This window comes from Molossus molossus, unplaced genomic scaffold, assembly GCF_014108415.1.
Source record: "Molossus molossus isolate mMolMol1 unplaced genomic scaffold, mMolMol1.p scaffold_m16_p_1, whole genome shotgun sequence".
Taxonomy (NCBI): domain Eukaryota; kingdom Metazoa; phylum Chordata; class Mammalia; order Chiroptera; family Molossidae; genus Molossus; species Molossus molossus.
The window spans coordinates 120,834,056-120,860,182 of NW_023425344.1; the positions used below are offsets into that span (position 1 = coordinate 120,834,056).

Sequence of the window (26,127 nt, forward strand, 5' to 3'; positions counted from 1 at the left end):
ACCACAACTGAGGTACTCACCCTTGGCCGGAATTGAACCCAAGACTCATTGGTCCACGGGCCAACACTCTACTGCTGAACCAAACCAGCCAGCGCTATTTTATTCCTCTTTTTTTTTTTTTATCCTCACCCGAGGACATTTTTCGATATTTTGTTCAGATAGAGTGAGAGGGAGAGAGAGAGAAACATCGACGTGAGAGCGACACATCGAGTGGTTGCCACCCACATGACCCAACCGGGGCTGGGGACAAACTGCAACCAAGGTACATGCCCTTAGCGGGAACCGAACCTGGGTCTCTCCGGACCGCAGACCAACGCTCTAACCGCTGAGCCAAACCGGCCAGGGCTATTCCTCTTATTTTTAAAAGGATAGCTTAAGGTCCTAGAACAAAAACATGCTGCTGGGTGCCAGTGCTGACTTGATTAAATCAAGCATACTTACTAGGAATAAAAAGATATAAAGGGCTCGGATAAAAAGCCAAGAAAATGTTTTTGGTTCTTTTTCTCCCCCCTGTATACTTTTTTTTTTTTTTTTTTAAATGACTTTAATTAAAAAATTTTTTTCCTTTATTGGTTTTACAGAGAGAGGAAGTGAGAGAGAGAGAGAGATAGAAACATCGATGAGAGAGAACACAATTGGCGGCCTCCTACACGCCCCCCACTGGGGATTGGGCCCACAACCTGGGCATGTGCCCTGACCGGGAATCAGCCACAATCAAAGAGATCAGTCAGTCTCTTGATGCATGGGTTGATGCTCAACCACTGAGCCATACCAGCCAGGCACCCCCTAGACTCTTTTCAAAAAATACAAAAATATCCTCAACACAGCCTGTGCTAAGTTTTTCTGTACCGCAGGCCGACGCTCTAACCGCTGAGCCAAACCGGCCAGGGCGAGCCTGTGCTAAGTTTTTAATCTTCCCTTACCCATCTGATCTCTGCCAAGGCCAGTCTTTCCAGCCTAGGACCTGAACAGGGCTCCTTGACACCCTCTTCACCCAAGCAGCCTCCCTGCTTGCCTGAGGCCAGTCTGTCTTCATCCTGCCCCTCACCAGGCAGAGTTTCTATACACTCCCTCTTCCCCACACATATAGGTATGGGGCTCAGGTCCAGCTCATCAGCAATGTCTGAGTTCTGGGAGAAACAGGTGTGAAGGGTAAGCAGACTGCCACTGGACTCTGGCAAGGCCCCTATTACAGGCCCCACCTAGGCTTCCCGATCTACACATCTCAACTATCACTCATGACTCATTCAGACGCTCCTGTCCGTCTGGACCAGCCTCACCTCCACCAGGAAACCTATATAGGCTGGATTTTTAAATACAATGTTAACATTAAATAGACCCCCCAGGGAATCCCCTCAAATTTTCTATATGGAAAAAGACAACAGGCTCACCATAAACAAATCCTGTCCCCACTTGCAGGCTACAAACTCTGCAGCCAGGAATCTAGTTCACATTCTGGCTTCCTAGTGCTTGGTGTACAGCCTGTGCAGAACAGAAGCTCAAGTAATGTCTGAGAATAAATGCTGCAGGTTGTAGGCCCTCTGCTTTCTCTAGGAGGCACTGCCCAAATGCTAGGGCATAGAGAAGGAGGCACCTGCATCACAGCGGCAGCCCCAGGGCCCAGAAGCACCTTACCTGGGAAGAAGAGCCTGGAATAGGAACACTCTGGGAGCCAAGGATACTTCCCATTTAAAGAAACCTGGACTTTTCTGAAAGATGTGGGTGGCTTCAAGAGAAGTTGAGGCCTGGGGATAGAGGTAGGGAGGAGGAGGGATTGAGGAGAGGAGCTGACATTTACTGAGTGTCTACTATATGCCAGGTTTATCACACCAGGATGCTACTGTGAAATTCTAGTCACCCCAGAACTAGCCACTGTGTCAAGCCATCCAAAAAGAAGGTTCTACCAGCCTTTCTCAACCCGGTTCCTTGAGAGAATTAAGCCCCACTACCCTAAGGCATCCACTGTCTGCAATGACTTAACTTCTCTCCTGTGCATCTTGAACCATCTGGTTATATTCCATCCTTGAGAGAATGGAAAGTCACTCCAGTCAATTTTGGTGTCCTGTGGCTCAGCTGAGGAGCCCTGTCTGAGAAAAGTTACACCCTCTCCTCCTCATTCCACCTCATGACCACCCTGTGAGGGAGGAGTATTTGTAATTTATAGCTGGAGAAAGCCTCTGCTCAGAGAGGGGAAGAAGCTTGTCCAAGATCTCAGAAGTAGTGGCTGAACCTGACTCTGAATCCAAGGCTGTCTGTCTCCAAAGACAAAAGTGGTGAACCTGGGAGGGAAAGGTCCAGTTCTACCTTGTTCAGCAGTGCACCCCACAAATCCTGGTATAGTGCCTGACAAACAGAAGGTGCTACATCAATGTGTAGTTGAACGAATGAACCCCACTCCGAATGACACTGATGAGGGGACCATGAGAGACTGGGGCAACTGCTTCTGTTCATTTATTTATTCCTAAGCCTCAGAGAAGTCCTTCTTGGGGAACACATGTAGAGAGTCTTATATCTAAGGACCACACTGGCCTGAATGAGGATCCTCAGCTTTTACTCTGAGTCACAAAAAAGAAGTCAACAGCAACTATCTTCTTTCCCATTCATAGAGCACCAACTAATTCATAAGTGGGTCAAGTAGTTATTCAAAAGGATAGCGAGAGCTAAGTTTCACCTACAAAGAAGTAACCTAAAACTCCCTCAGTACCAAAGGCCCCAGACTGGCTAATGCCTTTTACTCAACTTATAACAAATAAAATGTTCCTGAACTCAGTTATTTTCATTCAGTTAACAGTTACAGTGTGAGGGACACACCAAGACAAACAAGCTCTTGTCTTTCCGGATGGAGTCCACGATCTGGTAGCTGAGACATGTGCACAAGGACCCAGGGTGGAATGAAGACAGGAAGGGAGGAGAAGGGAGGTCTGGGCAGGGCTCAGAGGAAGGCAGGGCTCCAAAAGGACAGGAGGAAGGTGAACAAAGGCCCATCACAGCTCTGGGGCAAGGGAACACTTCCATGGCACTGGAGGGTGAGGGACCCAAGAGAAAAGAGGCAGAGTTAAGCTAGAGCTCTCACAGGAGGGGCCTTGAAAAACACACTGGTTTGACAATGTTCTTTCCATGCAGTTCACAGGTCCTGCTGTGAGCTAGCTCTCTAGGACTTTTCCTTGCCTTCCCATCCTACACTCCACCCAAGCTCCCAGTATGGGGTTTGTTTCTGGCTCCAAATAAATGTTAAATAAATACCTCATGGGCTAAGAAAACTCAGCCATTCTCTCTGGGAGGCATGGAGTCACCAATATTTTAGAAGCTCTGTGAAGTCCTATTTGCTTTGAAGGCTCTGTATAACAGAACAAGAAAGAACAATCATCCCCAGAGAGGCTGCCTGGGTCCCAAGTGCACCAAGAGCCACAGTTAACCTTGGTACTCTCTAACCCAGAACCTAAGAATTCATCCTAAGGAAATATCTGTATCTGTAGCCCAGGCTGGTTTGGCTCAGTGGTTAGAGAGTCAGCCCGCGGACCAAAGAGTCGCAGGTTCGATTCCAGTCAAGGGCACGTACCTAGGTTGCAGTTAGGTCCCTGGCCCTGGTCAGGGCTGTGCGGAAGGCAACCAGTCAATGTGTCTCTTTTGAATCAATGTTTCTCTCTCTCTCCCTCTCCCCCTCCCACTCTGTCTGAGGGTAAATGGAAGAATATCCTCAGGTGAGAATTAAAAAAAAAAAAATCTGTATCTGCAAAGACATTTATTGCACCAGTATTTACAATAGGAGAAAAAAAAGCAGAAAACAACTTAAAAATCCAATGGCAGTAAACACAAGCATGTTTTGGTGCACATCCTCTCAATGGCCTAAACAGCCATTAAAAATTACAGCCACACCCTAGCCAGTTTGGCTCTGCGGTAGAGCACTGGCCCGCAGACCAATGAGTCTTGGGTTCAATTCCAGCCAAGGGCACGTACCTTGGTTACAGTTTAGTCCCTGGCCCTGGCCGGGTCCTGCGGGAGGCAACCCGTTGATGTGTCCCTCTCACGTTGATGCATCACTCTCTCTCCCTTTTTCTCCCTCCCACTCTATCTGAAGATAAATAAAAAAAAAAAAAAAAATCCTCGGGTGAGGATAGAAAAACAAAATTACAGCCATGCCCAGCCAATGTGGCTCAGCGGATTGAGTGTCATCCCATGGACTGAGAGGTCTCAGTCTGATTCCTTGTCAGGGCACATGCCCAGGTTGTGGGCTTGATCCCCAGCAGGGGTTGTGTAGGAGGCAGATCAATGTGTTCTCACATGGATGTTTCTCTCTCCCTCTTTCTCCAAAAATCAATATTCTTTTTTTTTAATGTTTTATTGATTTTTTTTTTTTTTTTTTTAGAAAGAGAGGAAGGGAGAGGGAGAAATAGAAACATCAATGAAAGAGACACATCGATAAGCTGCCTCCTGCACGTCCCCACTGGAGATCAAGCCCAGAGACCGGGCATGTGCCCCAACTGGGAATCGAACCAGTGACCTCTTGGTTCATGGGTCGATGCTCAACCACTGAGCTACACTGGCTGGGCAATAAACTATTCTTTAAAAAAATAAAAATAGACCTGGCTGGTTTGTCTCAGCAGTTAGAGCGTTGGCCTACGGACTAGAGAGTCCCAGGTTTGGTTCCTGCCAAAGGCATATTCCTCAGTTGCAGTTTGTCCCCGGCCCCAGTTGGGGTCATGTGAGTGGTAACCAGTCAATGTGTCTCTCTCATGTCGATGTTTCTCTCTCTCTCTCCCTCCCTCTCTCCCTCCTGCTCTATCTGAAGATAAATGCAAAAAAAAGTGTCCTCAAGTAAGGATAAAAAAAAAATTTAATAAATAAAAATAGAAATAAAAAGAAAGACTTTACTGAGGTGGCATCTCAGTTGGATGTTGAGAGATGAAAAAAAAATTGAGCAAAAACTAAAGGAGAAAACTAAAATAGCATTTGCAAAGACTTGGCACCTTTAAAAACAGCTTGCATGTGTTCAGGGAACAGGAGAACGTTCTAGGGACTGTGGAGCAGGTTGTGTAGAGAGTAGTCAGGAACACCAGAGAACCAACCTAAAGAAGGGGTAGGGCCAGACTTCAGGAGCTTGCACTTTACCCGTTAGGCAATAGAGAACAACTAGAGATTGTGAGCAGGGATTGCCATGATCGTCTTTGCCAGCACTGGAGACAGTACAACGCTCCGGGAACAAGGATGCTAGGAAGAATGGCTGGTACACAACAGTCCACTTGGGTGATAATGAGGACTGAACTAAAGTCTGACAGCTGGGGATAGACTCCAGAGACCCTTTTCGGGTAGATGTCAAAGGTTTAGCCACTCTCTGGGTTGGTAGGGGTATGCCATTACTGCAGGGCAAGAAACGGAGGAGGCAGGGAAGGGAAAGGAAGGAGTTGAGTTGCCAGCTTGGGTAACTGGGGAACAGGGCCACCACCACTGAGAATGATAAGCGATCATGAGACAAGAGGAACAGGTTTTTCAGGAGTGGGTGTGTGGGAACAGGGGGAGGATCTGAGAAGATACTGAGTCAGACTGGAGACACATATGGAATATATCTATGTGGAAACGTCTAGGTGAGAGCTGAACACTAGTTTGAAGCTTAAGAGATAGGCGAGGGCTAGACAGAGTTCTAGATCTGGGGTCATTGTTATGTGAATGCTATTCTGAAGCCACATAAGTCGAAGAAATTACTCATAGAGGTATACAGTGAGAACAAAGTCAAACACAGAACTCCAGGACACCTCTAAATGTATAAGACAAATTTCTTGAGACAATGCTCCTGTCCCACAGGAAAGTCCCAGCAGGTCCATCTGGTGGTTTTGAGAATTCCCAAAGTTAGAGTCAAGCTGGAACCCACCCTTTCTGGGAAGTGGCAAATCCATCAGTGTCTGTGCTGAGAACTTCATGTAACTCTGTTTATACCTAAATCATGTTTATGCCACCACTTTATCCTTCTATAGGGGAGAACTGTTTTAAATCCTTGGGAAGCAGCCATACCACTGAGATTATCTTTTTTTTCTTTTATTGATTTTAGAGAGAGAGGAAAGGGAGAGGGAGAGAGAGATAGAAACATCAATGAGAGAGAACATCTGTTGGCCACCTCCTGCCTGCCCCCCAATGGGGATTGGGCCCACAACCTGGGCATGTGCCCCGACCTGGAATTGAACTGGTGACCTCTTGGTGCATGGGTCGATGCTCAACCACTGAGCCACATTGGCTGAGCAACTGAGATTATCTTTTAACTGCAAAAAGGTAACATGTGAAAGTAATACTGTGTGATTTGGAAACTCACAAAGACCTAAGACTTTCTCTGTTTAGCACCACCAGCTGGTCCACTCCCCTCCTCAAGATCAATGCAGGCCACCTGGGTAAACTGGCAGAAATACTGAGGAGGAAAGTAACCCTGGCGTTTGCCTGGGTGACCGGCTTGTTGGTGGACTGCTGAAAAATCAAATGAACACTATAGTACTTTTTAGCCCTTTACTTCCTCATCACCCGACAAGACCGAGAAACTTTTTTTTTAATTTATTTTTTAATCCTGACACAAGGATATTTTTCCACTTATCTTTGGTTGGGGGTAGGGGGGAGAGAAAGAAAGCAGGCAAGCAAGCAAACAAGCAACATCGATGTGAGAGACATTGGTTGCCTCCTGCACAACTCCAACCAGGGCTGGGGACCGATCTGCAACGGAGGTACATTGCCCTTGACTGGAACTGAACCCACAACTCTTCGGTCTGTGAGCCAACTCTCTAACCGCTGAGCCAAACTGGCTAGGGCTAAGACTGAGAAACTTTTGGGAGCAGACACGCTAGAATTGGTCCAAAGCAGGACCTGCATCTCCAGAGGGTACAAAGCAGATGCAGCATCATTAATAGAGAGGTTAAGGAGTGCCACTGAAGGTTGTGAAATTAACAACACTTGGCTTACAGTTTCCTGCTTCCTCCAAGTGTGGTAAACCCTCTACTGCACTCTTGTGACAACTTTCCTTTCACGGCTCTTTGCAGGAAGTTTTCTAATAATCCTAATCATAACTATATACAAGGAAGAGGTCATAAAAGCCCACGCCCATAGTGTGGTGCAGGAGTGGGAGTAGGGGTGGATAAAGAACACAGGTAGTAAGGAAGTTAACTTAAAGGTGCACTGGGCGTTTCATGGAATACTACAAAAGTTAGCAGGAAAGATTCTATGGTTTAATAACTTTGAGAAACGTTGGGTCAAATAAAATTGAGTAATGTCTTTACCGTAGGATTTCTCAGAGCATTTAACAAATTAACAAGCCTTAGCAATCTTTAAAACAAATAAAATAAGTAGTGATTCCCAACCTTATTTAACCACAGAATTCTGAGCACCTTTCAGGACTGGTTATTACTCAGAACATGTGCTACTTTAAAGTACTGTCTTTTTTTTTTGGCATTTATCTTCAGATAGAGTGGGACGAGCGGGGGGAGGAGAGACATCGACCTGAGAGAGATACATCGACTGATCGCCACCCATACAACCCCAACCAGGGCCGGGGACAAACTGCAACCGAGGAACATGCCCCTGGTGGGAACCAAACCCGGGACTCTCTGGTCTGCAGGCCGACACTCTAACCGCTGAGCCAAACTGGCAAGGCTAAAGTACTGTCTTAAAAAGCATAAAACAATTATTCCAATCCCACACACTGGGGGAAAAAATAGCTTAGCTAATACTAATTTGTTACTTTTACCCCTACCAGTACTCTCATTTTAAGAATGGTGGTGGTGGTGATAATGTAACATTTTTTCATAACTGGCTTAAATAACCCCAACATTTGGGCTTCAAAAACCTTTAAAACAATGCTGTTCTGGGAATGAGACCCAGGTCTGGGCCCCTTCCTGCTGCAAATTAGCCAATGACTCTGGCATGTCCCATCCTCACTGGGTTCTTGGTTTTCTCAGCTCTAGACTGAAGGGGTCAGAATAGACCTCTGAGGATATTCCCAGCTTTAATAGTCCACCATGGACTCTGAACGCTAAATATATTTTCACAACCCACCAACAAGTGATGGAATAAAGGACTTTGTTCTGAAGGCTGGCTAAGTGTGACAGTTTCTGAGCCTATGGCCTGTCTCCTGAGTTCTGTGCCAACACCAGGGGTAAAAATAAGCTGGGCTGCACCCTCCCAATATTCTAGCCCTGGCAGTCAGGGAACCAGACACTACCATCAGAAGGAGAGGGAAGGCAACTCTTCAGGAGAAGGCGCTTGGGGGTGTCATTTCCAAAGCTCCTTCTCCCCACACAACTGTGCACCAAGAGGAAAAACCCAGCCCAGCATAAGGAGGAGAAGAATCGCAGCCAGCCAGCCAACTCTCTTCTTCCTACACAGGACTCCCCACCAGATGTTGCTCTTCACAGGCTGGAAGCTGCTTCCTGTCCTGCCATATCCTGGAATTGCCTGATGGACAGACTGTCTTGCTTGAATGCAGAAATTACTTCTACCACAGTTTGCACAGTCATTTCTGGGGCTGGAGATGTAGTATAAGACTTTCAAGCTACTGGCCTGGCCGGTTTGGCTTAGCAGTTAGAGCATCGGCCTGTGGTCCAGAGACCTGGGTTCGGTTTCCGCTAAGGGCACATACCTCAGTTGCGATTCATCCCTGGCCCTGTTGGGTCATGCGGGAGGCAGCCACTTGAAGTGTCCCTTTCACGTCGATGTTTCTCTCTCTCTCTCTCTCTCTCTCTCTTACTCTCTTTCCCTCCCACTCTATCTGAACAAAAAATGGAAAAATGTGCTCGGGTGTGGATAAAAAAGAATTTCAAGCTACTATTAATACAGGGATGAACTAAGGCCAACTATCTTCCCCACTGCTAGCATTGGGGACAAGCTCTCTGGATCTTTGGACAGCTGACCGCCTCTGTCAGATATCAGCAGACATTTTATTTCTGATTCTGACAGGACAAATAAAAGCAAATGATTACACAGCATGCACACCAAAAGGCTACTAGATCCTTACTAAAACTCAAACTCCACTATTATACAGCAGTTTTGTAATTAAAGCAAAACAGTTAATAGAAGACACTGGCAGATAAAATGCAAATGTTTTTTCTTTACTCAGCTAACAGTGATGACTGAATTGCATAAGAGACAAGGACCTTGTAAAGGTCCTGTCATAAAGCATTAAGCTATAAGAATTAATCCCTGATGTTACAAAACACAAGCTACCAAAATTTGCCTTTAGGGCTCCCATTGGCTAAGTCACCTTGAGACCAAGAAAGAAGCATAAAAATTTCCCTCTCCTGACAGCGTACAGAAATTTTGTTATAGTCTCTTTGGTCTTGGCTTTGATCCTTGAGAAGGTTTAAGGTGGGAAAACTCATGCTGTTAGTTGCAGGAAGGACCCCTCCAAGGACTTCCCCTCCACCTGCAGGAAACTTTGAAGCTGCCAATGACCAAAGTCAAAGTAGGATGAGTTAATGTGCCTGGTGACATCCTTACAGAGCAGAAACCTCGGGGCTCATTAAGTCGCCAGTCAGCACAAGCAAAATTTCCTAGAATTGTTTTTTTTGTTTTTCTTTTATTGATTTTACAGAGAGAGGAAGTGAGAGTGAAAGAGATTGAAATATCAATGTGAGAGAATATTGACTGGCCACCTCCTGCATGCCCCCCACTGGGGATCGGGCCCACAACCTGGGTATGTGCCCTGACTGGGAATCAAACCGGCGACCTCTTGGTGCATGCATGGGTGGACGCTCAAACACTGAGCCACACTGGCCGGACTAGAATTGGTTTTAAGCAGACATGAAACAAGAGGCACAGGAGCCCTGGCCGGTTTAGCTCAGCGGTTAGAGCGTCGGCCTGCGGTCCTGAGAGACCTGGGTCCGGTTCCCGCTAGGGGCGCGTGCCTCGGTTGCAGTTTGTCCCCGGCCCTGGTCGGTTGTGCGGGAGGCAGCCACTCGATGTGTTCCTTTCACATCGATGTTTCTCTCTTTCTCTCTGTTCCTCTCTCTCCCTCCCACTCTACCTGAACAAAAAATGGAAAAATGTCCTCGGGTGAGGATAAAAAAAAAAAAAAAGAGGCACAGGAATTTGGGCACTAACAGCAGTCCCAGCCATTCATCATGGAAAAAGAATGACCCTGTGCCCTTAGCTCAAAGGCAAAAATGTTTTGGCTTTAAGTAGAAGACTGTTTCTTCCTCCATCATTTGTTTAAAATGTAAGGCCAGCTCATAGGTCAGTGCATCTCAACTACCCTACCAGCACACACAGGTCCATCTGACCAACCTTCCTTGTGCTTGAAGACCCTCAGAGCCCTCTCTCCCTAACTTGATCTCTCCTATCTAGCCAATCCAGTTCAAAGTAGATACATGGCCAAAGTGTGGAATTCGTATCGAGACCACATTTCAGTTCCTCATCCTCTCCCCAGCCTTCCTTTCCTGACAAATCTCAGGGGCCCTTATATCTTATACGCTAGATTGACTGTTGAGGGAAGGGGGACGGAGTTGTCTTGGGATTTCCATTTCTCCATCCCACTAAGGTTTCCACCATCCTCATTAAGCTGCTGTCACCCCTCCCCTAACGTGACTCAAATTCAGACTGCAGGACTGTGGCAGCCACATCCCCTCAGGTGAAGTCATTACTCTCTCTGAGGCTAACAGTAACTGCAGTCAGCTTCAGGCCTCTTCCCCAGCAGTACCCAGCCAGAGGTGTTTCGTCTGGGCAGGTAGAGGTTCCCACCTCGTCGTGCGCCTAGCCCCTCGGCCGGGCCACCTGCTGCTAGTCCCGCCCCCAAAACGCTACGATAGGCTAGCCTTCAGAGCCCGCTCTCCCATTGGGCAGTCAGCCCGTCCCTCCTACGCCTCGTCTCCGGCTCTGACGGAAAAGGCCCGGGCGGCAGCCTTTGGAACTAGAGAGAACTGTGTGTTGGAAGCTCTACCTGGAAGGGGTTTACATCCATTGGGTCCGCGAAGGGGTTGGTGTCGAAGGCCGACATGGCAGTCGGGAGCGACGGGCGAGCTCCGCGAACGTTTCTGCCTCCGGGCACCGAGACCCAGCGGCTCTTTCCAGGCAAACCCTCCACTTCCGGGAGCGAGACGGCCGTTCTAGCGCAGGCGCAGCGCCCTCCCCAAGGGGCGTGATCCTTCACGTAACAGAGGTCCACTCCGCCCTCTTGCTCAGCACTCAGCGGTTGATACTCGTGTTCTCTCGCTTTTTTCTGGCTCTGTGCTTCCCAGACGGCGGCGTCCTGGAACTAGAGAGCCAGTGACCCGGTCTGTGGGAGACTGTTTGCATGGCATCTATTTTGTTAAAATCTGCTCTGCCATCTCCTGCCCCAAGGCAGGATATCTCTGCATCTCTGCATACAATGTTTCTGCATTCCTTTAAGTAACCATTCACTCAGCCAGTTATGCTCTGTTTATCTTTTGTTCCACACATGATATTTACCTGAAATTGCTTCGGGGTGGTTACCACAAACTTATCGCTTGTTGATACTGTGGATCTCCCCAGAATAAACGAGACTTGATCAGAGCCCTGTCTTGTCTCCATTTCGTGTCTCTTGTCCCTCCTCATCCTCACTCCCCCTCTAGAGTCCTCGTTGCTCTACCTGCGGGACTGGTCGCGGATCAGTGCTGCCTCTTGGTCTGACAGCATCTAGATTTGTGTAGGAAACTACCTAAAAGGGAGCCAGACACTTAACCCCTTCACTTCCCTGGAGGGCAAGTTTGGGAAGCAGCTTTGGTCCAGGCAGGGGACAGGAGTGTGAGCCTACTTCTAAGCGGAGTGTTCTGGTGACAGGGGCCGAGCAGAGGGGTTCTCTTCTGAAGAACCAATTGTGCAGCTGAACCCCACACTAGCTGAACTCTGCTTCTTTTAGACCTTGTCTCCTGATGCCCAAACAGGTTTAGGGCCTAAGCTGAGATTTGAACCTGAGAGTCAAGAATTTGTTAAGTAAATGAAGGAATTTAGAAATGCAGCCATCAGCCATGGGGGAGGTGGCTGCACTCCCTACGAACTACCTTATTTATTCATCTCTCTGGCTTTGTTCATCTCTACTACCACCGAATCCAGCCAATGCCATGCCTTACCCTGGACTAGTACAGGGCTGCAAATTGGTATTTTGTTCATGTTGTAATCAGAGATCTGTTTAAAGGGGACAAACTTATTATGGAACTTTATGTTTAAAAATCCTTCAATTATTTTCCATAAAGTCCCAAATTCTTAATTTGGCCTCTTGGCCCTGCATCTATCTGTCCTTCTCACACCTTCTTTTGCCCACCCCCATGCATTCCAACCCTCCAAGTGGCTTTTTAGTTCCTCAGACTTCCCTTGTTCCCTCTGGCCTCAGGGACTCTGCTCCTGATGTATCTTCTTCCTGGTACACTCTTAGCTCATGCCCTCATCATCACCTAGTTAACTCCAGTATCCTTCAGATTTAATCTCAGATACACTTTAGGAGTGGCTTCTTTCCTACCCCACACATAAACTCATTATTAGCCTATACTTTTTCTTCATAATACCTATTGCAGACTGTAAGTACATATGTATATAAGTGGTTATTTACTTATACCTCTCTCTCTCACTAGACTGTAAGCTCCACAAGGGCAGGAGTAGGGTCTGTTTTGCTCCCAGTTGTATTTCTGGCACTAACATAGTACCAGCACATGATAGGTATTTAGTAAATATTTACTGTTTTCTTCATTTCTCTTACCTTCCTCTCCCCTGTCTAAATCCCAACTATCCTTTAGGGACCAGCTCAACTTTTCTCCAGTATATATCCTCAAGTGGGAGGAGGGAGAGGCCTCCATGTTTGTGTCCCCTTAGAAACCACCTTCCCCTAATCCCCCAAGCCACCCCTCCAAGGAAAGACTTGTGTTTCTCTTTTACTGCTCATACAGAACACTTATGTGACAAGATACAGATTTTGCTTTGTTATTGCCACACTAACCAATTTTCTGACACATTCACTTCTTTTTTTTATCCTCACCTGAGGACATTTTTGCATTTATCCTCAGATAGAGCGGGAAGGAAAGAGGGAGGAAGACAGAGAGAAACATCCACGTAAGAGAGACACATGGACTGGTTGCCACCCACACGACCCCAACTGGGGCAGGGACAAACTGCAACTGAGATACATGCTCGTGGGGGGAACTGAACCCGGGCCTCTCTGGTCCACGGGCCATCACTGTAACCGCTGAGCCAAACCGGCCAGGGCCACATTCACTTCTGACACTACCTGCAGTTAGCATCAGATTCCACAAGTTAGGTGCTCAGTCCCATAAGACTTCCCTCACTTCAGATGGCAATTGCAAATCTCAGATCGTCACCTGTACTTATATAAATCACGGTTCCTACGACTTCTTTATCAGGTTCAATAATTTGCTAGAATGGCTTCCAGAACTCAGGGAAACATGTTTACTAGTTTTTTTTTTATATAATAATGGACATGATACAGATGAACAGCTAGTTGAAGAGATACATAGTGGGAGGTCTGGGTCCTGAGTTCAGGAACTTCTGTACCCATGGAGTTGGGATGCACCACCCTTCTGGCATGTGGATGTATTTACCAACCTGGAAACTTTCCAGAGAGAGACTTCATTACATAGGCATGATCATGATTGATAGTTAACTCAGTCTCTCCCCTCACCCCTCCCTGGAAGATGGAAGGTGGGGTAGAAAGTTCCAAGCTTCAAATCAAGGCTTGTTCTTTCTGGTGACCAGTCACATCCTGAGGCTGTCCAGGAGCCACCAAGAGTTGCCTCATTAGGACAGAAAGTGCTCCTATCATCCAGGAAATTCCAATGGATTTAGGGGCTCTGCCTCAGAAACCATTTATTGCTTAGGAAATTACAAAGATTTTAGAAATTCTGGCCAGGAGCTGGTTATTATATCATAACATCACAGGCAGCATACAGAGATCTTTGCTGTCTGCAGCCTAAGAGAACAATCTGTACAACATGAGGCTGTCCTGCCTCCTCCTTATCTTTCCAAGCTAGTATAATGGTGGACTGGTGAAGAAAGAATTGAACTTGATATCGCCAGTGTAGAGCTGGCCCACTCATCTGTCTCTGAAGATTCCTGGGATCGGTCCACTTCCCTGTGAAAGAGTCATCATGCATTTATTTATTCATTCACATATTCAACAAGGAAGGAGGTATAGTAGACCAGAAGGAATTCTGTGCTATTGAACAAGTTCATCTCTCCAGGACCCATTTTTCTTATCTCTAAAAAGGGGCTCATGACAGTACCTATCCCATAGGGTTGCCTGGAGAATGAAGTGAGAAAATTCTTGAAAGGGGCTTAGCACAGGATTTAGCACAAAACAATAAATGTATGCTGTTATTGCAGCTTGAGCCCTTGGCACTGGCAGAAATGTGACACTGAATTAGACACATGATCTAGTAGAGAAGAGAGAGACAGGAAAGCAGATCCCTGGATAATAAAGTCTAATCAGTTCTGCTACAGATAGACAAGCAAGAGGTAAGAGTGAAAACTTCTAGGCTCTCTAAACACCCTAGTTTCCCTTACAGATATACTTTTCTTTGTGTAGGGAGGGTGGCATGGGGTGGAGGCTCTGCCCCAACATTCTAAATTCTTTTCTCCCAATAGAGATACTATGAGGAAATGACTCTAACTGGCTTCAGTGGTGCTTGTAATGGGAGGTGCTCTAAGAACCCGCTGTACCTAAACTAATCCCTCATTCTTTTCCCAGAAGATTCATATGGCTGGGGGAGTGGGGATGAGGGAAAGGAGAGATATTTAAAGGTAAGTATGTGAGATGTGTTGTTTGTATGATTCTTGTGGTTTCCATTTTATTATTCCTTAGTGTATGATGAAACTCCTTTGGAAATGCAGACTGATTATCTGAGCCAGGTGACACCAAGGGAAGTTGATGTTTACAGCTAGATATAATATAACAGAGAAAACAGTACCCCTTCTTTTCCTGGGAGTGTGTAGTAGAGGCTGTGGGAATCAGTTTGGGGGAAGGGGAAGGGGAGGCAGAGTTAGGACTGTAGCCCCTTACTGGAGGTTCCTTGGAACTTTGGCTGCTGTATTCTCGGGCCCCGCCAGCTGGCTGAGGAGGTCCAGATGTCAAAGCCTTTCTCCACAGGATATAGCAAGGTTATTCCACATTCAAGGCCCAGCCCCAGCATTTGCCATGCAGAACTCTTGGTGACTCTCCTTGTCTTCTGTGTGTTCTGACTTGTGAGCAGTTCAGCCTGGAGGAGGGGCTGGGGTTCTGAATCCTGAGGCACTTAAGGCAGGAAGGATGAGAGGAGTTCTTAGCACTGACTGCCTTCCTGCATCCCACATCATTCCATCTGACCCTCCAACAAGCCTGTCAGGCCAGCATTATTATCCCACTTTCTAGAGGAAGAAAGTGAAGCTCAGACAGGTGTTAAGGGCCTAGCATGTGACAACTGCCATCATGATCAAGCATCAGTGAGTCCCTGCTTGGACTACAGCAATTCTTTGTTCAAATCCACTAATGAGCCCTGGCCTGTTTGGTTCAGCGGTTAGAGCGTCGGCCTGCAGTCCTGAGAGACCCAGGTTTGGTTCCCGCTAAGGGCACGTACCTCGGTTGCAGTTTGTCCCCAGCCCTGGTTGGGTCGTGCGGGTGGTGACCAATCGATGTGTCCCTTTCACTTCGATGTTTCTCTCTCCGTCTCCCTCCTACTCTATCTGAACAAAATATCAGAGAATGGCCTCGGGTGAGGATAAAAAAAAATAATAATAACAAATCCACTAATGACTGCAATACTCAGAGTAAAATATGAAGTCTTCACAATGACCTCCAAAGTTCTGCTCACTGCCTTTCCTCTGTGACCACCTCTGTCCTGCTCACTCGGTTCCAGTCACACTGGCTTCTTTGCTATTTACTTCAGAACACCACAGGCACATTCTCACGTCCCTGTCTTAGGGCTTTCCCTCTAGCTATTTCTTTGCCCAGAACACACTCCTCCTCACCTCCAAGTCTGTGCTTAAATGTCAGCTTCTCAATGAAGCTTACCAAGACAACATTTTAAATTCTGCAAACTGCCACCCACCCCCTTTTTGTAGTACTTTTCAACATATTATACGATTTGTTTATTATTTATTGAACTTGTTTGCTTGTTTTCCCTTCACAAGAATGTAAGCTCTACAAGGGCAAAGGGATCCGTATCTTGTTCTCCGGTGCAGGAACGAATGAATACTGAGATCGAAGGATTGCGGGCTGGAAGCCTCTGAGCTAGTGGGGGCTTCTTCTCCTTGCTGGAAGGTGGGAGGGGGAAATGGCCGCACGGGGCTCCGAGGCCTCCGAGGCGCTGGCGCTTGAGGAACTACGTTTCCCGAGAGGCTCTGGGAGCAGAGAGGCCGCAGGTGCTGCTGGGAAGGGCATACGTTGAAGAAGCCAGGTCTGGTGCTGCAAGGATGGCCGCTCAGCGAGGTGGGCTTCGCGCCGGGGTGCAGGCGAGCGAGGGTATGGGTCATCTTCTGGGGACCCTTCCCGCCTTAATATGCCAGGTCGAACCCACCCATGGGACTTCGCAAAAATATGGATGGACGAGGGGCGGGGGAGGGACACCTGCGATGGGGACTGAGTCGTTACTGCAGCCCTCGAGGAAGGTCTTGAGGGTCGCCTGGAGACGGCGTTGCGGTGTGAAATGTTCCTCCCGCTCACCTCAGCGCAGCTGTCAGCACAAGATCCTCACTGGCTGTTTTATAGATGGGAACATTGAGGCATGCAGAGAAGGGTCTCAACTAAACCAACAAACCCCTTATTTTGACTTTGTCCCTCAGACAAAACCCTCAGCTCGAGTTTCCCCGGGACAATAGAGTCAGGCCTCAGGGGTGGAGTGGATGTTGACCCTCTGTCTGTTCCCCAAGTATTCCCACTTTCCTGTGTGGTGCAACAGTATGCCTGGGGGAAGATGGGTTCCAACAGTGAAGTGGCCCGGCTACTGGCCAGCAGTGACCCACTGGCCCGGATCTCAGAGGACAAGCCATATGCAGAGGTGAGCGCCAAACTGTATTTCAGACCACTTTACCAGCAGGTGAGACCAAGGGACTCTTCCACTCTAAGGGCTGAGGCATGTCAGACGGATCACCTGGGAGGGGGAAGCAGTAAAGGAGGAGGCACTCTAGGCTCTTCAGATATGTGCAGGTTGATGAACCCAGATGGTGGCACCAAAAGAAGAAGGGTTTTCTTATAATAGGCTGGGATTTCCAGTACTTCCTTCCTCAAAGAACTCTTAGCACTTACTGCATTTTAATTCAGTGTTCTTCGACAATTAAATTTTTACTTTTACATTAAGAAAAAATTGTATTGATTTGAGGGAGAGAAATATCAGTCTGTTGTTACACTTATTTATGCATTCATTGGTTGCTTCTTGTATGCGTCCTGACTGGGACTGAACCTGCAACCTTAATGTATCAGGCCAGTGCTCTAATCAACTGAGCTACCCAGCGAGGGCACCAACTTTAAATTTTTAAACCTAAAATACTACATATTTCTGCTGCCCGTTTAGTAGAGAAAAAGCCAAAGCATAAGGAAACTTTAGTCTCTAGTCTGAGACTGGTGTAAATGAATACAGACACCTCACAGAGCTATTTGAGTCAGAGTTTTTCAGTGACCTTGACACTGCAGGTGTCGTTTTCTTTGTTGGACATATGAGGAAACTGAGACCCAGAAAACAGGAAATAACTAGTTTAAACCTCCACAGTTGGTTAGAGGCAGAGCCTGAACTAGAGCCTGGATCTCCTGACTCCTGATATTCTGGGGTCTGATGCCTCCCTTTAGGTCTGTGATGGCATGAACATTTATTTATACCCAGTCCTGGGAGGCCTGTCTCAGGACTCAGCTGCCCTATGGGGGACACAGGGTAACTGGGATTGGGGCAGGCAAACTGGTGGTGGTAGGTTCTTCCCCCTTTCCTCCCAAATTTCCTGTTTTTCCAGCTGTGGATGGGGACCCACCCCCGGGGAGATGCCAAGATTCTTGACAATCGCATCCCGCAGAAGACCTTAGGCGAGTGGATTGCTGAGAACCAGAACTGCTTGGGCTCAAAAGTCAAGGACACCTTTAATGGCAAGCTGCCCTTCCTCTTCAAAGTACTCTCAGTTGAAACGGCCCTCTCTATCCAGGCACACCCTAACAAGGTACGGGATCAGAGTGGGGTACAGTCAAGGTAGAGAAGAGCTTATTTTTAACACCCTCTTACAACTTTAACTGCTGCTTTTATTCCACCCATGCCAGGCTTCAGCTGAAAGCTGAATCCAGGCCTGGCAGCTAAGTCTAAGTAAACAGCTGACCAGCCTGTGCCAGGGGAGTTTCTCCCTGTTCTCCCTTCACCCAGCCCAGGACTATTCATATCTGACATTTTCCCACTTGGTTCATTTAGAGAGTTTACCTTCAGGGCAGGGCATGTACCCTAGCTGTTGTCTCAGCTCCACCCTCACCCAGAGATTCTTTCTGTATAAGCTCATGAGTTACATTATAAGCATTTGTCCAAACTTCTCATTTCTACACAGGCAAAGAAAGACCCAGAGAAGTGAGGGATTTACCCAAAGTCACACAGCTTGTTAGTGTCCAAGCATGGCTTGGTGTTTGGGTTTCCTGATTTGCAGTCCAAGCCTCTTAAAGTTTGCCCCAGCTCTCCCCAGATTTGGGTCATATTCATGCCCTGGGTTGGCTGGACCTGGAATGTCTGCATTATGCCTTGACTGGGCTTGTTGCTAGAAATAGGAAGCTACTGCTGTCTAGCCACTGGGGAGGGGAGGGAGCAAGGCCTGGGTGGCACTGGTGTCCTGCTAGGTGATAGCTGCACCTTGACCATTCTCCTCTTCCCCTGGCCATTCCACAGGAGCTGGCAGAGAAGCTGCACCTGCAGGCTCCACAGCACTACCCCGATGCCAACCATAAGCCAGAATTGGCCATTGCCCTCACCACCTTTCAAGGCTTATGTGGCTTCCGGCCAGTTGAGGAAATTTTGACCTTTCTGACAAGTAAGGTTGAGCAAAATGTTGGCAGCATGCATATTGGGCCTAGAATAGATGGACATCCCTGGGTAGAGCTGGAACAGTGGCTAAGAACAGATGTTGAAGGTCACAGGAACTGAAGGGCTGGTTGTCCTCATGAATTCTTGAAGCCACTGAGATAATCCCAGGAGACCAGGTTTAGGTGTGGTTGCTAAGGGCTGGTGGTGAGCAGTTAGTTTTCACTGCAAAGTTTGCTTAGCATCACCTGATTCTTTGGTTAGGGATGGGATGGGTAGGCCTCCTGCAGCTTCCTATTTCTGCGGGTTCCATCTTGCTATTCCTGATAAGGGTCCTGGCCTTCCTGCAGAGGTGCCTGAGTTCCAGTTCCTGATTGGAGATAATGCAACAACACAGCTGAAGCAGAGCCTAAGCCACGACTCCCAGGCCATGGCTTCTGCTCTGCAGAGCTGTTTCTCCCACTTGCTGAGGAGTGAGAAGAAGGTGGTGGTGGAGCAACTCAACTTGTTGGTTAAGCGGATCTCCCAGCAAGGTGGGTGTCATTGTAGGCCTGGGGACAATATTCTGTCCTGAGTCTCTGGCACAGACACTAGGCTGTGGGGACATGGTTCTTAACCCCTTCGCTCAAGTGAAACACTAAAACCGGCCCAACTTAGATGGCTGTTGGTGACTTAGAATTTTTTGGTCTTTGTGGAGCAGAGCCCTAGGTTGAATGAAGCTTCCTAACTGGTCATCTTCTCTAGATGGCTGGAGACAGATTGGCCTGGAAGACAATTAGGATGTCTTTCACCCAGGCATTCTGAGATTTCTCCAATCCTACAGCTGCCCCCCATGGATGGATTTGTATTTTGGGGCTAGATAGCAAGAGGGAATGGGATCCTCCTTCTCCTCCATAGGCCTGATGTTCAGAGCTCTCAATTAGTAGATCTTAAATACCTGCCCTGTGCCCAACCTTGTGCTAAATAACTAAAGATAGTTCAGGAAATGACTGTGGTGAGTGTGATCACCTTTGGGTTGGAAAATCAGTATAGTGAAAAACAAAGCAGAATGGGTTCTCGGTTATGTGGCACACATGATGAAGTCCCGACTCCTCCTCCAAGTGACCCCAGAACTCTTCTGATTCTGTCTCTACACATTTACTCTGCTAACTTTGAGCCACAAGTAACTATTTTACCCAAGCCTACTAATTGTTTTGTGTTTTGGTGTTTTCTCTGCTTGCATGCCTGTCCCTTTAGGGATTCTTGCACTCACAGCAGAACTGATTCCTCCTGCCTAGAGATCCGATAGCACCCTGTTCATGGGTCAGATACAGCCCTTAGCACCTGTGAGTCTATATCATGTGCATACACAGGCCGTGGACCTGTCTCCTTGACCTTTGCGTGTTCCTAGTGCTTAGCAGAGTAGACATTCAGCTGTCTGTATGAACTCAGAGCCCTCCAATCTAGACCAGCTGGTTTCTTCATTGTGGTACTGACACACCCTGCTTTTACTTACAAATACAGTCCCCTACAATACATTTAAGACATTTCAGCTCCCCCCTTTCCCACTCCCTGCTCATTCCAAAAGCCTTCCCTCACCATTCTAGCCCGAGCTGAGCTCACATTTTGGCCCTTGGTGCATTCTGCCTCATGCTATCTGGGTGACCAACTTCGGTTTGCCTGGGACTGAGTTTTCTGAGTTGTAATACTTGCAGTGCTAAAAAAGGGAAAGGCCTGGGCTGGGATACATGGAATTCTTGGATTATCTCTTAACTAGATTTTGAATTCCTAGAACAGTGGTTCTTAACAAGGGAACATTGGCAGTTATCTGGAGACATTTTTGGTCAAATCCTGAGTTGGGCCCTGGCCAGTGTGGTTCAATGGTTAGAGCATTGGCCCCCACACTGAAGGGTTTCAGGTTTGATTTCCGGACAGGGGCATGTACCTGAGTTGCAGGTTTGATACCTGACCCTGGTTGGGGTGTGTGCAGGAGACAACCAATTGATGTCTGTCTCTCATGCTGATGTTTCTTTCTCTCTCCTTTCTACTATAAAAATCAAAAGAAGAAATGTCCTCAGGTAAGGATTAACACACACACTTATGTGAAACAACAACCTGAGTTGGAGTGCTAGTGGTATCTTATGGGAGCCCAGAGCTGCTGCTAAACATCCTACAAGGCACAGGACAGCCTCCACAACAAAGAATTATGAGGCCCAAAATGTCAGTAGTGCTGAGGGTGAGAAACACTGTCCTAAAAAAACACACTCGAGCCCTGGCCGGTTTGGCTCAGCGGTTAGAGTGTTGGCCTGCGGTCCCGAGAGACCCGGTTTCGGTTCCAACTAAGGGCACGTACCTCGGTTGCAGTTTGTCCCTGGCCCTGGTTGGTCGTGTGGGTGGCAGCCACTCGATGTGTCCCTTTTACATCGATGTTTCTCTCTCCCTCCCACTCTGTCTGAACAGAAAATGGGAGAAAAAAATGTCCTTGGGTGAGGATTAAAAAAAACACTTGAGCTCTTAAAAAAAAAAATTATTTTTTTTTTGAGAGAGAGAGATCAGCTGCCTCCTACATACCCCCTACTGGGGATTGGCCTACAACCTGGGCATATGCCCTGGCCAGGAATTGAACTCATGACCTCTTGGTGCATGGAAGGACGCTCAATCAGCTGAACCACACCAGCCAGGGCATACTCTACCTCTTTTATTGGTCTGTGGTCCGATGCTCTACCTCTGCTGTACCTCTTAATGCCTAGTGTAGTGCTGGGCATATAGACAGGAAAAATGGCATCTGTGCAGGCTGGAATGTCAAGGAAGGCTGGTCTCCAAGAGGTTGGGCATGTGGCTGGGAGAACATGCCCACCAGTTTCTAGATTCTTGTGGGTAGGCACTTCCCAAGGACTCCCTGGATAAGGTGGGGCTGTGACTACCACTGAGAGTCTCTAAGTGACCTTGGAATGCTCTGTGACCCTCAGTGGCTGCTGGAAATAATGTGGAAGACATCTGTGGGGAGCTCTTGCTGCAGCTGCACCAGCAGTATCCAGGTGATATTGGATGCTTTGCCATCTACTTCCTGAACCTGCTTACCCTGAAGCCAGGGGAAGCCATGTTTCTGGAGGCCAATGTGCCCCATGCCTACCTGAAAGGAGGTGAGCCACATTTCATCAGTGAGTCCCACTGATGTCCCCCTTGGGCCTTGTTTCCCCCAGGGTTCCAGGATTCCTGGGGTCAGCAGAGAGGACAGTAGGGATGATGCCAGGTTGGTGTCAGACACTGCTTGAATCGTCACACCAACTCCATGCCGTCATGATACTCTCCTGTTAAACCCTATCAATGTGTGGGAACCACAATTTGAACCTAGGCTATTAATGGATCAAGTCTGTTCTTTCCCTGCATTACACTGCCTTCATGTCCCATCAACACAGATTTTATATCAAAATACATGTTGCCAAAGAAGGGTGCTGCATTTGACTGTTGGCCATATAGCCACTCATGGACAGGATTTTGTGGGAGAACTAGTCTAAGGAGGGTTGGGGCTCCCTCAAGGGTGAACATGACTACCCCTAATGACAGTGGGTGACCTGTCACCTGTTTTTGGTGTATAACATTTAGCTCATTCCCACAGATAATTCAGTTCACACATTTTTTACCTAATTACAGAGGGTCTGTGGCACTCAAGTTAAAGGACCAGCCTTAGAGAGTCAAACTCAAAGGCATCCTTCAGCTTAGTACATGACAGTTCTCTGTCCCCAGACTGCGTGGAGTGCATGGCATGTTCAGACAACACAGTACGTGCTGGCCTGACACCCAAGTTCATTGATGTGCCAACTCTGTGTGAAATGCTCAGCTATACCCCCAGCCCAAGCAAGGACAGGCTCTTTCCTCCAAAGTGGAGTCAGGAAGACCCCTACCTTACTCTCTATGACCCGCCTGTTCCAGATTTCACTGTTATGAAGATGGAGGTGAGTAGGGGGCCATGGTGGGTGTCTTTTGTGGGGCATGAAAACCCTGGCAAGGGTCACACTGCAGACTACACTTGGGGCTGGGTTTCCTTTCATGAGAAGTTCATTTGGTGAGAGATGCCCACAGGGCCTGCTCACTCATTTGCACCGGCAACCAGATGTGGATCTCCAAGCTGACAAGAGCCTGAGCAGTGGGACAGAAGGTGGCAGAGCTCTCCCTCTCACCACCATGGAGGTTTTCCTGTGCCTATGAGCTGTAGGAGCAGTCTGACCTATACCATTCTTTGGTTTCTTTCTGTCCAGGTCCCTGGCTCAGTCACTGAGTATAAGGTCTTGGCAGTGGACTCCGCCAGCATCCTCCTGATGGTGCACGGCACAGTAACAGCCAGCACTCCCACAGCCCAGGCAGTGATTCCTCTGCAGAGTGGTGGGGTGCTCTTCATTGGGGCCAATGAGTGTGTCTTACTGAAGCTTACTGTGCCTGAGGACCTGCTGATATTCCGTGCCTGCTGTCTGCTGTAGAGGCCATAGCCATCCCGGTTCTCCTGCCCAGTCATCCTAAATCGTGGCCAGCCTTACCACCTCAGGCCCAATTCCTGCTCTGGGTACTCCTAGAAGAGCTGGTGTAGAACTTTTTTTTTTTTTTTAATCCTCACTCGAGGACATTTTTTGTTCAGATAGAATGGGAGGGAGGGAGGGAGGGAGAGAGAGAGAGAGAGAGAGAGAAACATCGACGTGAAAGTGAAAGGGACACATCGAGTGGTTGCAACCTGCACGACCCTACCAGGGCTGGGGACAAACTGCAACTGAGGTATGTGCCCTTAACAGGAACAGAACCCAGGTCTCTCTCGACCACAGGCCAATGCTATAACCGCTGAGCCAAACCAGCCAGGGCAAAGGTAGTGACTCTTGATCAGGCCTAAGCTGAAAAATCTTCCTGGGAGGAGGGCCCATGTGAGGACTAAGGGCCAACACTCCACTTGTATTCCCACCTGAGACTCAGTGCAGGAGAGAGCAGCTATCTCAGCTACAGGCTGGTGGAACTGATTAACTCAGCATTAGTTACAGCAAAAGAGTAGGTAACTACTTTTTAAGAACAGAGTTCTGGCTCTGGGACTGCCTGTTTCCTTAGCAGCAGAGGAGTGAAAGGGTAGGGCCTATGGATCAGTGTTGCTCCTTGTCACCCTCTTGCTTTGTCAAAGCAATTAAAGATCACTTGTGTTGCCTGGTTGGTGTGGCTCAATGGATTGAGTGTTGTCCCATGGACTAAGAGGCCCTGGTTCAATTCCCAGTGAGAGCACAGGCCCAGGTTGTGGGTTCAATCCCCAGTAGGGAGTGTGCAGGAGGCAGCCAATCGATGTTTTTCTCTCTCTCCTTTCTCTCTAAAAAATCAAAATATATTTTAAAAAAAAATCACTTGTGTTGAGGCTGTGGGATGAAGGGCAATAAACCTTTGGCAGTCTAATCCCTGAAGTGGGTAGGCTGGACTTGAGAGCCCTTTTATAGGAAGGCATGGGAGAAGCAGCCAGCTTCAGCCTCAGATGCAGAGCCTTCTGGCTCTGCAGACAGTAGAAGTGGGTCTAAAGCAAGATTCTCCTCCAGGATTTGAGCTGGCCTTTGGGCTGGGGTCAGCATGCTAAGTCCAGCAGCTGGGTTTGGGCACACCCACTCATTTACATCCTGCCTAGCCTGCTCTCAGGTTATGAAGTTGAGTAAATGTCAGACTACATGGCCTGCAAAGCCAAAGTAGTGATTGGCTCTTCCCAGAGAAAAGTTTTATCAGCCACTTCTCTGAAGCACAGCCAGTCATTGTAGATACAGGGACAAGACAATCCACCTAGTCTTGTGAAAAGCATCCTAGGTACTTTTTATAAATGGGCAGTAAGTACCTAGGAGGGCCTACCCTCTGAGAGGTGGGACACCTCTACTTCTGCAGGAAGCTGCATAGCTGTTTTGCTACTGAAGATTCTGACCAAGTCTTAGTTCTTATTACCCTAGACTAAGCAGACACATTTCCTGTGGGTAACGGTTTAGACTCTCACAAAAGAGTCTTTCTGGGTTGCTGCCCCCACTAGACGCCCTGTTCAACTGAGTTCTAGGAAACTACCTTCAAAAAGGTTCTAGCCAACCTGTTCTGGTTTTATTTTTTTTGTATGTGCCCCTAGTGGGAACCAAACCCCGGACTCTGGACCACAGGCTGACACTCCAACCGCGGAGCCAAACCGGCTAGGGCTGGTTTTATTTTTTGACTCCAAATTTCCTCGGCTTAAATGATGACCTGGGAAGAAAGGGTCTAAAGAAAAGTAATGTGCAAAGGCCGATTCCATCCATGGCCTTCAGTGAAGCAGGTCTGAAAATGAAGCCACTAGGAAGAGCAGAAAGGAGAGGAGGTCCTAGGAGGAATGATCGCAGTTGGGCTATTAGTCTATTTGTTTCAGAATTCAATAGGGGCAATGACTGTGGCCTGGGCCTTTTTAAAAAATATTTTTCCTTTATTGATTTTAGAGAGAGGAAGTGAGAGGGAGAGAGAGAAACATTGATGAGAGAGAACATCCATTGGCTGCCTCCTGCATGCCACCCTACGGGGGATCGGGCCCACAACCTAGGCCCTGACCAGGAATCGAACCGCCACCCTCTTGGTGCATGGATTGACACTTAACCACTGAGCCACACTGGCCGGACGGCCTGGGCCTTTCTTTAAAATCCCACTGCATCCTTGAGTGAGGATTTAAATAAGTTTTAGAGAAAAAAAAACAATCCTATTGCAAGAGACAGCTCAACTAGCATGCTTATTATAAACTTACAGAGCTGTAGCAGTCTAAACCGAGTTCTGTAGACTACTCTGGAAACACCATACATTACCACTCCCATCTGTGAGGTAAGCCTAAATACACCCCTGTCCCAAGGGCACTGTCACCTACAGAACACCCAGCACTCTCAATTAAGGCAGTTTGGCTCTGGGCACTTTAGTGCCTTTGGATGTTATTTTAGCTTCTGGTCCCAAACAACTGGCCATTTATATCCTGCCTCACTGCACACTGTCCCTCATTTCAAGTTCCTGCAACTTTTCCCAAAAAGATGCCTACCATTCAGGCTCAACCAGCTCTGGAACACTCTTCACAGACAGCTGCAGCCAAATATGCTAGTGTTAATAGCAACAATCACCTAGAGGATACTGTTGCCACCCTCAGCCCCAGCAGCTGCCAAATGCTTAAGCTACTCTGACCACTGTCCTAACCACCTTTCCCAAA

At 47.8% G+C, this 26,127-nt stretch overlaps 2 protein-coding genes across 7 annotated transcripts in view; one reads left to right on the top strand and one right to left on the bottom strand.

Annotated features, from left to right (window-relative positions):
- Nucleotides 1–11,065, bottom strand: part of SCAMP2 (secretory carrier membrane protein 2) — a 28,091-nt gene extending 17,026 nt beyond the window's left edge. For 3 of the 4 annotated variants that reach the window (XM_036268818.1, XM_036268810.1, XM_036268795.1), the window contains exon 1: nucleotides 10,904–11,054. In XM_036268818.1, the coding sequence (XP_036124711.1) occupies nucleotides 10,904–10,960 (57 nt within the window). In that variant the 5' untranslated portion in view covers nucleotides 10,961–11,054. Of the gene's footprint in view, nucleotides 1–10,903 lie in introns of all 4 variants that reach the window. The other variant, XM_036268803.1, reaches the window with a different exon arrangement.
- Nucleotides 11,066–16,359: 5,294 nt separating this feature from the next.
- MPI (mannose phosphate isomerase) lies at nucleotides 16,360–23,503 on the top strand. 3 transcript variants are annotated; one of them, XM_036241376.1, is made up of 8 exons: nucleotides 16,360–16,393; nucleotides 16,747–16,961; nucleotides 17,905–18,105; nucleotides 18,810–18,951; nucleotides 19,292–19,474; nucleotides 21,890–22,063; nucleotides 22,668–22,876; nucleotides 23,180–23,503. In XM_036241376.1, the coding sequence occupies exons 1-8, from the start codon at nucleotides 16,378–16,380 to the stop codon at nucleotides 23,396–23,398; spliced, it is 1,359 nt and encodes a 452-aa protein (XP_036097269.1). In that variant the 5' UTR covers nucleotides 16,360–16,377; the 3' UTR covers nucleotides 23,399–23,503. The 3 variants fall into 3 exon arrangements, with proteins under 3 accessions (XP_036097269.1, XP_036097276.1, XP_036097282.1); XM_036241383.1 differs by having other exon boundaries at nucleotides 16,363–16,426; nucleotides 16,834–16,961; XM_036241389.1 differs by having other exon boundaries at nucleotides 16,363–16,393; nucleotides 16,834–16,961.
- Nucleotides 23,504–26,127: the final 2,624 nt, after the last annotated feature.